General features: G+C 44.6%; 1 protein-coding gene across 1 annotated transcript in view; it reads right to left on the bottom strand.

Annotated features, from left to right (window-relative positions):
* The window catches only part of TRPC5 (transient receptor potential cation channel subfamily C member 5), a 133,514-nt gene extending 122,342 nt beyond the window's left edge, over positions 1-11,172 (bottom strand). Inside the window, exon 1 of the mRNA XM_029240598.1 lies at positions 10,770-11,172. Within this exon, the coding sequence (XP_029096431.1) occupies positions 10,770-11,147 (378 nt within the window). The 5' untranslated portion in view covers positions 11,148-11,172. The remainder of the gene's footprint in view (positions 1-10,769) is intronic.
* Between the last annotated feature and the right edge of the window lie 369 nt (positions 11,173-11,541).

Below are 11,541 nucleotides of genomic sequence, written 5' to 3' on the forward strand. Positions count from 1 at the left end.
ATACACCAGAAACTAACAGAACATTGTAAAGCAACTATACTCCAATAAAAATTAATTTAAAAATTAACAGTTGATTCAGAGAAAAATAAAACAAATTACTTATCATATGAAAAGATGTGAAATACCACTTATAATAAAAGAAATTCAAATGTAAAACAATAATGAGATAGTATTTTTTACCTGTCAGATTGACAGAGATGTTTTAAAATTGATTTTTTTTGCAGTCTGTGATTGCAAGGATGTGAGAAACAGGCACTTTCACATACTGTTGGTAGGAGAACAGCTTGGCAATATATATCAAAATTAAATAATGCACATACTCTGTGATTCCATGATCTTATTACTAGGAATTTACAGATAATAATCACACAAGTGTTCAAAGACATATATATGAGGATATTCATCACAGCATTGTTTAGAAAAACAGAAACCAAAACCTAAATATCCTTGAAACAATTTAAATGTTCATTAATAGAGGACGGGTTAAATAAATAAGGCACATTTATATGATATAATACAGTATTGTCATTAAAAAGAATACAATACATATGAATACCCTCACAGGGAACGATGTCCACAGTGTATTGCTAAGGAAAATAAAACAAGTTGCAGAACATTTGTGAAGAGATGTCTGTGTGTGTGTGTTTGTGTATATTTGTTTCTGCTTGCATATGCATAGAAAATACCTAGGAGGGCATACCTATATCATTAATAGTGATGACCTGTGAGAGTGGAAATGGGATGTTTTTCTTCACATGCTTTTATACTCTTTTAATTCTTATAGTATTACTTTTATAGAAAAAACTCCAAAATAAACAAATGGATGTGGAGAAGGGTGGTGGTGACCTTGGACCCTGATACTTGAATAATTTCATACCTCAGTTTAAGAGTTAAGAAATAAGGGAGGGGAGAAAGTAAAAATGACAAATATTCGTTTTGGTTGGGTAGACAAAGCCCAAACTGTCTTAGACACCAGGTGTCTCAGTGGGGATAGAAGCCTTCCCGCTGCAGGCCCACTAGAACGCGGGGAGACAACTCTCTGCCTATTTGATGACGACAGTATGGATTGGAGGATTTCTAGAGGTCATTTTTAGCCCCAAAGTTCTATCCACTATTCTGATACAGATAATGGAGCTGGTGATGTCACAAACCCCAAATCACTTCAGGTTGCCCTTGAAGAGCAGAGGGGTATTTGGAAATTACACTCTCCAGCTTTAGAGGTATTTTTTATGGGTCATCACTCCCCTTCTCTTGGGGAGGAGGCAAAGGTGGTAGACTCACGAGAGATTTGTCATGGGACTGGCTTCATTTCCTTCTCTGATTTGGATTTCTTTGGAAGGTTCTTTCAATGCCTTTTTAATATCTGGCTCGCAGCCCTCCTTTACTAATGGACAGACAATAGCAATCCACTTGATAGCAAGGTGAACCAGGAAAATTTCCCTCATTCAAGCCCCTGGTGATCGTGTGCTGATTACCTTCCCTCTACCGAGGACTTCAGAGGGCTGACATACTTCTTAGAATAGACTAGCTGCTGGATTGGGGTCACTTAATCCTGCCAGAGGTAACAAAGTGTGCATCTATCAGTAGGTCCCTGAATCTGGGATGGCCCTCACTAAGGTGGCTTTCCTTCTGACTCCAGAGACTTTCTGCAGATACAAAAAACCACTTCCTTCATCCTGTCTCGTCTGGTGGCTTCACTATCCTTCCAATCCTGGGCTCGATTTATCAGTGACAATTCAGCATGGTTTGAGGGGTCATTAACCAACCCTCTTTCCTCAAACTATCAACCCTGTGCCTGTATTTTGAACTCTATTCTACAGGAAATAAGGAGCAACTGTGGTCGTTTGAGTGACGTGATCAGATACCTATGCTCCCACATATACAGCACTTTCTTATCTCTCACAGCATTACACTTCGACTCATTGTATGTTTGCCTCTTCACTTCAATTAAGTTATTCAGAGGGACTTGGTATCCAACTGGGTGTGGGTGGCTGAAGGAGAGAGTGAAGATGAAGACATCTGCAAGGTTTCAAATCTACATAATTGAAAGGATAAATGGAAGGGTAAAGGTGCCATCACCTGAGAAAGGATACACCGGATGAGGAAGAGGATTTGGAGGGCAAAACGAGGCTGGCACGAGGATTAACAACACAGACTCTACTGCCAGACTGCCTAGGTTTGAATCCCAGTTTGTCCACTTACTAGCTGTATGAGCTTGGGGAAATCATTTAACCTCTTTGTGCCTTGATGTCCCCATTTGTAAGAATGGATAAGAGTATTGGGTTGGCCAAAAATTTCATTCAAGTTTGTCCATAAGATGGTACAGAAAAACCCGAATGAACTGTTTGGCCAGTGTAATATCCTGCATCACAGGATGGTTGTGAACATTGAATAAATTAATGTAGGTTTATGTACTGGTACCTGGCACCTAGTAAGTGCTAAATTAGTGTTTGTTAGTGTTAGACACAGGGAATTTCAATGTTTGAGGTACATTTAAAATGTATTCTGAAATTCTGAAAATAAATTATGGATCTTCTGATAGATATTGGGCTAGAAAAGGAAAAGTCACAGAACTCTGGACAGCATGGATATTGAAGCAAGAGAAAAGATAAGGATTTTACAAAAGAGACTAAGAGGCAGTGGTCAGAGAGGGAGGAGGAATCAGGTAGCCTTGATATCCTGGAATCCAAGAGAGTTGTCAACCAATGAGATTAAAATGGGACACAGACATTGTACCCGTGAGTACGGGGAGGTGTTGGAAGAGAGGAGGGAGAGAGTGCCATTTGGAGAAGAAGATAGATAAAAGGAGAGAGAGTCAAAGATCACTATGGTCAGCTCCTCACAAATATTTTCTGGTGGGCAGACCTGTCCAAAAGGCCCCTGGGTGATCAGTGGGTCCAGCTTCTTTCTTTCATCCCACATCACTCCTCTCTGCCCCAACTGCCGATCAGAGGACCAGTAGCAACCAGCTGGGACAGTGGAGAGTGTTCACCAAGGTCCCACCTAAGGAGCTGCTCAGGCAGTGGCCATACACTCATTCTCCTTTACGACAACTGGGATCAGAGGATTAAGAGGGAGGGCAGATGAGCACAGGAGCCCAAGAACTACTGTTTCTGATAAGACTCAGGGCCCACCTCACCCAGTGTCCTGACTCTGAGTCAGGTATCTGGGGCCTTCCTCCATGAGGTTAACCTCATGAGGGTAACAAGAGTCCCAGGCATTGCTTTCATCACCAGCCCTTCACTCCAGCACCTACTGTGAACAGGCCACCATCATTCCCACTACCCACGTCATTGCTCATTCACTTCCATCTGACAAATGTCCCATCCCCTTCTTTCTTCCTTTCCAGCTCAAAGTTTCTTTCTTTTCTCAAATATTCCTCCCCTGAAAGCTCTTTGCCTACTTGTAACCAGAGTGGCCTTCTATATTGTCCACATCACACGTTTTGGATAATGTAACACATGTTTCCTTGCACCGTTCTATTTCTGTCCCATGTTTGTTGTTGGCATATGGAAAGGAATCCGTACAAGGCAACATTTGGTGCTCTGGGATAGGACAGCTGGAAGGAGAGATGGGAGGAGAGTGCTGAGTTTTGCACTGATATTTCACACTTGAACGGAGTTTGCAACAAGAGCCATAAGTTGAAAAAAACCAACTGAGCAGCCTGGGGTGAAAAGGAGACGGAAGATGGCTGTCCTCTACATAACTGCGCATGTGAGGTGAAGGAGGAGGGGGTCTGTTATACACAGCTGCGATCCACCTACCCAGAGGAGAGGAGAACAGGAAACTCCCTAACTGGACATGTGTATGTGGGTCAGGGCCGTATACAACCATAAGCATGAGGCTACAGAAAGGAAGCCCTGTGCTGGGGGGAACCCTGAAGGGGGAGGGGGGGGTCAGTCATGGCTAAAAAACCTCATGTGTTTTTATTTAGTGACTTGCTTTTGAGATTATTTCATAGTCTCCTCCTTGTGAAGTATTATGCAGCTAGCTCCCTTGGCCTACTTGGGACCAAGTTTAAATAATTATATTTTTCTTTCTGAAAGGTAAGCATCACTAGCTTAGGTTTTCTGTGTCCCTTGGGAGCACAGGCTGGAACTTTGTTATGAATGAGTTGTTTTAGATAGACACTACTTGTGGTTGCTTTGTTGATTTTCAGCTTTGTTGTAAGTGTTACTGCTTCTGATGTTTCCTCAGAGGCAGTGTGGGGTGGTAGAAATAGTGGCTCGGGAGACAGGAAGCATTTGTGCCAGTTCGAGCTCAGCTGAGCGACCCTGGACATGTCATTTCAGACCAAATGATCTCTAAACCCTATGATTCTGCTCTGTGAGTGAAGCAGCCCATGTCTACAGAAAGTCAGCACAGGTACAGGAGAGGAGAGAATCCACTTTATCAGTTTGGCCGATATGATGCCGTGCGGTCATTCTGACATTTTCTTCCAATGAAGTGGCTGATTTATTTTCTTGACTTGATTGACACAACCCATGTTTTTGGCCTAGAACTTTGACTTTGGAATGAAACTCAGAATCAAAGCTGTGACTCAGATTATTATAGCGATAAATACCTATTGTTATATTGGGCAATTCAGGTAACAAAGACTTAATAATATTTTGTATTAATTCTAATGATATGAGTATCATTATTGAATGCTATGTGCCACAAATTATGCCAAATGTTAAAAAATAATTCTCATTTAAACCTCGCAACCACTTACGACGTAGGTAATATTAACCCCATTATACAGATAAGGAAACTGATGCTCAATCAGGGCAAACAGCTTTCCTAAGGTCATGCAGTCTGAACTCTTAGCCACTATGTGCTAGTGGGTGCTTAATACATATTTAAAAATGAATAAATGAGATTAGCCAGCAGGAGTTCTCAGCATGGCTTCAACTAGTAGGAACAGGAATAGTACTGCCTCCCATGTATTGAGTATTCACTATGTCAGGCACCCGTTCTAAGTAATATACGTGGATTATTTCATTTAATTTTCACTAGAACTCTGTGAGGTAGGCTCCATTATTGTTGACATTTACAGATGAAGAAACTGAGGTTTGGAGAGATTAAGTGACTTGTGCAAGGAAGCACATCTACTAAAACTGCTAAGACTCCAAAGTCTCTGTTCTTTCTACTACTCCAGGCTGCCTGTAAATAGAGTGACTTGTGCAGTTCTGTTCTTTACTTTCTGCTCTCCTGCTGAGTACTTGAGATTTATAGGCTAGACACTGTAGGCCCCTTTTTTTTTGCACCAGTCACCTTTTCCTAGGCCCTCAGTGTCCTCTCTACACTGTGCCATCTCTCCCTGGGACCAAGGATCAGATAGGGGAAGGGGTAAGTGGAGTGCTTTGTTGCTGATTTTCTGCAATCTCAGCACAAACACTTATCGGTGTTGTTGAGACTTAATCTCGCTAGCTCATCTGTGAGACCAATTTTAATTTGGAGCCATCTGCCACAGACAAATGAGTAATTATGGCAGAGCCCAGAGGGGCGGGCCATGGGGAGAAGGTTGGCTTAGCCTCTTGACACCTCCCTGCATTGACGCAAGTGACCAAGAAAGAAAATTCCTTGGATGGGCTGTTAATGCAGAGGCCAGCAGCTCTACCTCCCTGTTGCTCAAATCCTTAGACTCCAGTGAACAAGGAGGGATGAATGCGGGGTCATGGCAGGAGAAGATGCTCTCCCCGTCACCGTACTGGCGGTGCCTTGTGGTGAGCACCACTTGTCAGCTGGTCTCTCCACACAATATGACAGGCTAAGTCAAACTGATGGAGTGAAGCTGAAAATAATAGTCATTGAACTCTGTCTAGCATTAACTTTTGTTTCAGAAGACTTTACTATATCTTTATCTTACTTCTTCCTCACGACAGCCCTCTATATTAGGTAGGGGTGGGCATTGTGAGCTTCATTTTATAGATAAGGAAATTGAGTTGTAGGGTGATTCTATAACTGGCCACTTGTAAAAGACCTTATGACTTGCCCAAGGTCACCCTGTTAGCTACAAGGTGGCTAGCACCTCAAACTCCAAATTAGAGTCCGTCATTCTGTCTTCTAGACCAGTGGTTTTCCAGTTATGCTTGCTTCTCAGGGCCAAGGAGTTATGGGTGTGTGTGTGTGTGTGTGTGTGTGTGTGTGTGTGTGTGTGAAGAAGTGGGGCTTTTGGCCCTGACCTGCACTTAAACTAGGGCAGCTCTGCTTGGGTCTGTTTGTTTTACATCTCCGTAGGATTTCATTTAATGAAAGACTCCGCTACTGAAAATGTTTGAAAACTACTTGTCTAGGCTAGTATTTCTCATCAAGAGTGTAGTGGGTTGAACTGTATCCCCACAAAAGATATGTTCAAGTCTTAACACCTGGTACCTGTGAATGTGACCTTATATAGAAAAAGGGTCTTTGCAGATGTAATCAAGTTGAAATGAGTTAGTCCTGGATTAGGGTGGGCCCTAAATCAAACAGCTGGTGTCTTTATAAGAGATAGGAGAGGGAGATTTGGACACAACCACACAGACGAAAGGCACAGAGGAGAACCCCATATAATGATGGAGGCAGAGAATGAAGTGACGCAGCTACAAGCCAAGGCATGGAACAGATTCTTAGAGCCTCCAGAAGGAACCAGGCCCATCAACACCTGCATTTCGGACTTCTGGCCTCTTGAACTGTGAGAATACATTTCTTTTAAGCCACCCAGTTCGCCGTACTTTGTTATGGCAGCCCTAGGAAATGAATACAGAGAGTCACATAGACCTCTTACCTAGAAACGGGTTGGGGGGTGGGCTTATTAACATGCTGATTCCAGGCCCAAACCCCAAGATTCTAATTCTGTAGGTATGGATTGGGGCTCAGGAGTCTGTATTTTGACAAGTCCTCCATATGCACAAAGCTTCATCTTTGAGCTGGCTTTGACCATAGACAGACACAAGACTCCTCTCTGGATCGGAGCTGGATTTGCGCCCCCTGCTGATGGTGCTCCTCTAGTGGTTCCAAGAGTCAGTGGGCCAAAGGCAGTAGGTTTCATGGACAAACAATAGGCTGGTATTAAACCTTCTGTAGTCCAAAATTTTTTGAGAGACTACAGAGAATAATGAGAACTATTTGAGTGTTTTCCCCAAGGAATCACAAATCCCACAGGTGGCCAACATCTAACCCTAAGGAAATAGGCTGTAGTGGTTAGGGAGTGGGTGCTTCCAAGAGGGTCGGTTTTCTGGAGTAGCAAGAAGACCACAGAATAACACACACGCGCACACACGCACGGAGTCTTCTACCTGTTGTCTGGTGCAGGAAATTCTATCTGATAGAGCATCACCCTTTTTACTTTAAGATTTGGTACCTATTAAAAATGCAGGTGTCCATGTGAGTGATGATACTTGAAGCCAGGGTCAGCCATGTACACCCAGCCTCCAGTCTTTATCTGAGAGCAGTTTTGATAGGCTAGAAGAGGAAGAAAAGCATGATGGGCTGGGGTAAGGGTACGGCAGAGGGGGTCTTACTGCCAACCTGAAGCCAAACTCCTTGCTCAATAAACCCAAAGAGGGGACTAGTTTATCCACCCAAGATTGATGGAGGTCAGCTGGGCACGATCCTTTGGCGAGCTGGGGGAGGGCCTCCATGAAAAGGGACAGGTGTTTGGATTCTGTGTGTGTGAAGAGTGCCTTCCTGGGAGTAGCCTGCCCAGCTGGACCCAAGGTCCTTCAGGAGTCCTGTGTTTGCTCACATCCCTGACTGCTCCCAGGTAAACAAATCTTGTTTCTATCTCCCAGAGAGGCAGGGCTCCAGCACTGTGGCAGCCTGTTGTTATAGTTACTGATATATGACTTACCACAGCAATTGTCAGAGCAATGGAAGAAAATGCAATTTAGTAGCGGCCGGTGGTGGCGTTTAGGAGAGAGGAGAGAGGAGAAAGGGAGGAGAAGGCTGCTGAAGAGACTTCAGTATGATGTACGGTGGACAAAGGAGGCAGTGAGTCTGAAAGGCCCTTGGTGAAAAACAGCCTGTCCCCAGTAGCTTCACCCAGGTTTCATATGCCTGACATTCTACCAGTGGTGCTTCATTCCTGTGAGGTAAGCACTGCTTCTATCCAGGGGAGGTCATGCCTTAGATTGTACTTTCAAGTGACTTTACCTGGCGCCTTTCTTCCTCAGGGTTTGCCGGAGCAATGGGGAAAGATGGGAGAAAGGGTTGGCCATCAAATAAGGACTTGGCCTACTTTCAAAACTCAGATAGGGCTGCCATTGCTAGTCCCCTCTTTGCAAATTTCCTCTGTGCTCTCCCCTCTTTCAAAACAGTTATGAAGCTAAATGGGATTGAATATGAAAGTGCAGGATGTCTTGTTCAAGCAGCTAGCTATGTGCTTTTCTGGGAGATACACTTGACTCCTTCTTGTTCACCAGCAAGAATTCATCACCCATTATATACTAGGCACTGGGTCAGGTGCTGATGGGGGACGCGTGGAAACAGTTGGGCATTAGAGTATGCTTCACACTTAAGAAACATTCTAGTTACAGAGACTAAACATTTATACGAGTAAGGCTGACCAGTAGTATGTATTAGTGTGTGATTGGTGTCAAGTGAAGGGTAGAGCCAATGGCTACATAATCTCAGAGGTGGACAAGATCATGGAGCAGAGTAGCTGGGTAAGCCTTAGTTCAGATTAGCACATGAAATCACTCAGACACTTAGCAGGGCTCTAGGGAAAAGGGGCCCAGAACAAATCAGTTGTGATGGGGATGGAGACGTGGACCGGGTAGGGAACATGCTTACACCTCTCTGCTTAGCTATATATCCAAATTCTATAGGCACGTCCTTTCCAGAGAGGTCATCCATCCTCCACTCATCTATCCTGTCTCGGAACTCCTGTGCTGGGAGTTCTCAGACTTAACTCAGACTTCCAGGAGAGCAGGATAGCCTAGTGGTTAAGCGGGTGGGGTTAGGAGCTAGGCTGCCTGGGTTTGAATTCCGGCTCTGACATTTATTGTGACCTTGAATAACTGACTTAACCATCCAGTGGCTCAATTTGTCTCATCAGTATCATGGGGACAGTCATAACAGTGCCTGCCTAACAGAGTAGCTGAGAGGATTAAATCGTGTAAAATGCTTAGCACGGTGCGGATGCATACTATTCATTCATAAAATAAATATTTACTGAGTGCCTTTGATATGGCAGGCACTTTCCCAGTGCTGGGATACAGCAGTGAAGAAGAGAGATAAGGTCTCTTCTCTCTTGGCACTGTGCTAAATGTTGATTCAGGCCCTTTACCCAAGGAACTTTTAATCTAGTACCTTGCTTTCTGCTCTGTCAATTCCAATTCCTAGTCTGTGAGTTATCAGCTAGCTTATTTTCATTCCTTCTTGTTTAACTAGGCAAGTATTAAAGCTATTAATTCCCTTTAAACCCAGCTTTGGTCATGTCCCATAAGATTTGATGTTTTCATTATCAGTATTTTTTAAGCACTTTGCAATTTTGGTTTTGGTTTGTACTATTTCTACTTTTTAATGTACTGTGGTATTCCATGTCTGATGACTGTATTTTCTTTGTTCTACTACATGCGCCTACTATGCTCCAAAGGAAGAGAGACAGTGGAGACCTGTCTAACTTGAGGGGTTTAGAAGGGACTAAGGGGGAGGCAGGACTAGAAAAGACCATTAATGAAGGGTATTGAGTGCTAGGCTTCATGGGCTGGTTTCTCTTCTAATGAAGAGACATTGGAGTCACTGAAAGGATGGACAGGAATGACAGGATTGTTATGCAATCTGGGAAAGAATAAGCCAGTATCATTGTTCAGGATGGCTTGAGAGAAAGAAAGAGGCTAGAGGCAGGGAGTCCAGATAGAAGTTTTCATGTTAGTTTAGGACAGGGATTCTCAAACCCGAGTGGGCATCACAGTACCCTGGAGGGCTTGCTGAGACACAGCTTGCCGGGCCCCACCTCCAGAGTGTCTGATTCAGTCAGTCTGTAGTGGGGACGGAGACTTTTGCATTTTCTAACAAGTTCCCCTGGTGATGCTAATGCTGCTGGTCCAAGAACCACACTTTGAGAATCACTGATGTAGGAGAGAGATGATGAGAAGCAGAGGTGCAGTGGTGGGAGCTGGGCTAGAGAGGAAAGAAAGTATGTACCAATACAAGATATTGGGAAGGAAGAACTCACAGGGCTTGGGGATGGAGCATGGAGACAGGGCAGAGGAAGGACTCGAAGATGACTCCAGAGTGTTAAACCTAGGTGCCTCAGAGGACAGGAGAATCACAGAGGCAAACCCCTGAACGTCTAGGGGTGGAATGCATTCACATGAGTGGAACTGGAGAGGTGTGTAGGCCCCTGTATCCATTTGCATCTGTGCCATGGCACTCAAGTTGAAAGGCCTCCTGTCCTTCTTCAGGAGAGAGTGGGTGAGAAGGGGAAAGCTCAGGTCTGTGTTTGGTTTCTCCTTGTCCCCCCCTTTCAGTGAGGAAGGAAATGAAGATATGGAGCAGGGAGTAGGGAGGGTAGAAGGAGCTTGACTGTTCTGGAAACAGAGAAGATGCTTTTAGGTCAGGTGTTGAAGGTATATGGGCAAGTACTAATAAGGAAAAAGCAAATGAGTAAAACTCAGTATGGGCCATGCGGGGTAGCTCTAAGATCCCACCTGAGATCACTGATGCTATTCTTGAGAGCAGAGGGCTGCCATGATAGGGCTTCTCAACTGCAGCCCGCCTATAACCTTCCTTAGTTTCAAGGCTTCTGACCCTGCGGTGCTCTGTTGTCCCTGGCTACCTCCCCGGCTGTAGGGGCTTCTTACCTGCTTCTCTCCACTGGGCCGCCTGTAGCTGAGCAGAAGCTCCACAGCGCCCACCACTTCCTTGCGGATGGCGTAGAGCAATGCGTCACCGACGTACACGCTGTGGTTCAGCAGTAGCTCCATGATCTCCAGGTTCTCATTCTCAATGGCAATGAGCAGGGCGCTCCGGCCCAGTGGGTCCATGCAGTTGATGTTGACATTGTAGTAGATCTCAGCCTCCTGGAGGGCCTGCTTCACAGTGGCGTAGTCCCCCTTCTCCACAGCACTGAGGAAGGCCTTCTCCTCTGCAGAGAGCTCCGTCTCAGCCCTCACGATTTGCAGGGGGATTCGGTCTCTGTAGGGTGAGTAGTTGACCCTTTTGTAGTACAGCTGGGCCATGGTTCATAGCAATTTAGAAACCTGAATGAGGAGAGAGAGGGAGACCAAAGATAGTCTTAGATACCTGCAGGTCTCAAGTGGCCAGTTATGGAGGCAGCCTTGCTAATGACTTGGAAAATCCTCACCTGTTTTAAAGCCACAATCTTTCTCCTCTTGCAAAGGAGCATAGCAGAAAAAGCCCTGGCTTCTGGGTCAGAAAGACGTGGGTTCAAATCCTGCCTTTACCAGGTCTGCGACCTTAGGTAAGTTACTCAAGCTCACGGTGTTTCAGTTTATTATTATTAAGCTTATCGATATTAATAATATTAATTGTGCCGGGCTCCACACTAAACACTAATTCCCACCTCAAGGTGACTGTGGGAGTTAAATGAGACCATGACTGATTAAAGCAACT

This window comes from Monodon monoceros, unplaced genomic scaffold (assembly GCF_005190385.1).
Source record: "Monodon monoceros isolate NGI ecotype Baffin Bay Population unplaced genomic scaffold, NGI_Narwhal_1 Super_Scaffold_22, whole genome shotgun sequence".
Taxonomy (NCBI): Eukaryota; Metazoa; Chordata; class Mammalia; order Artiodactyla; family Monodontidae; genus Monodon; species Monodon monoceros.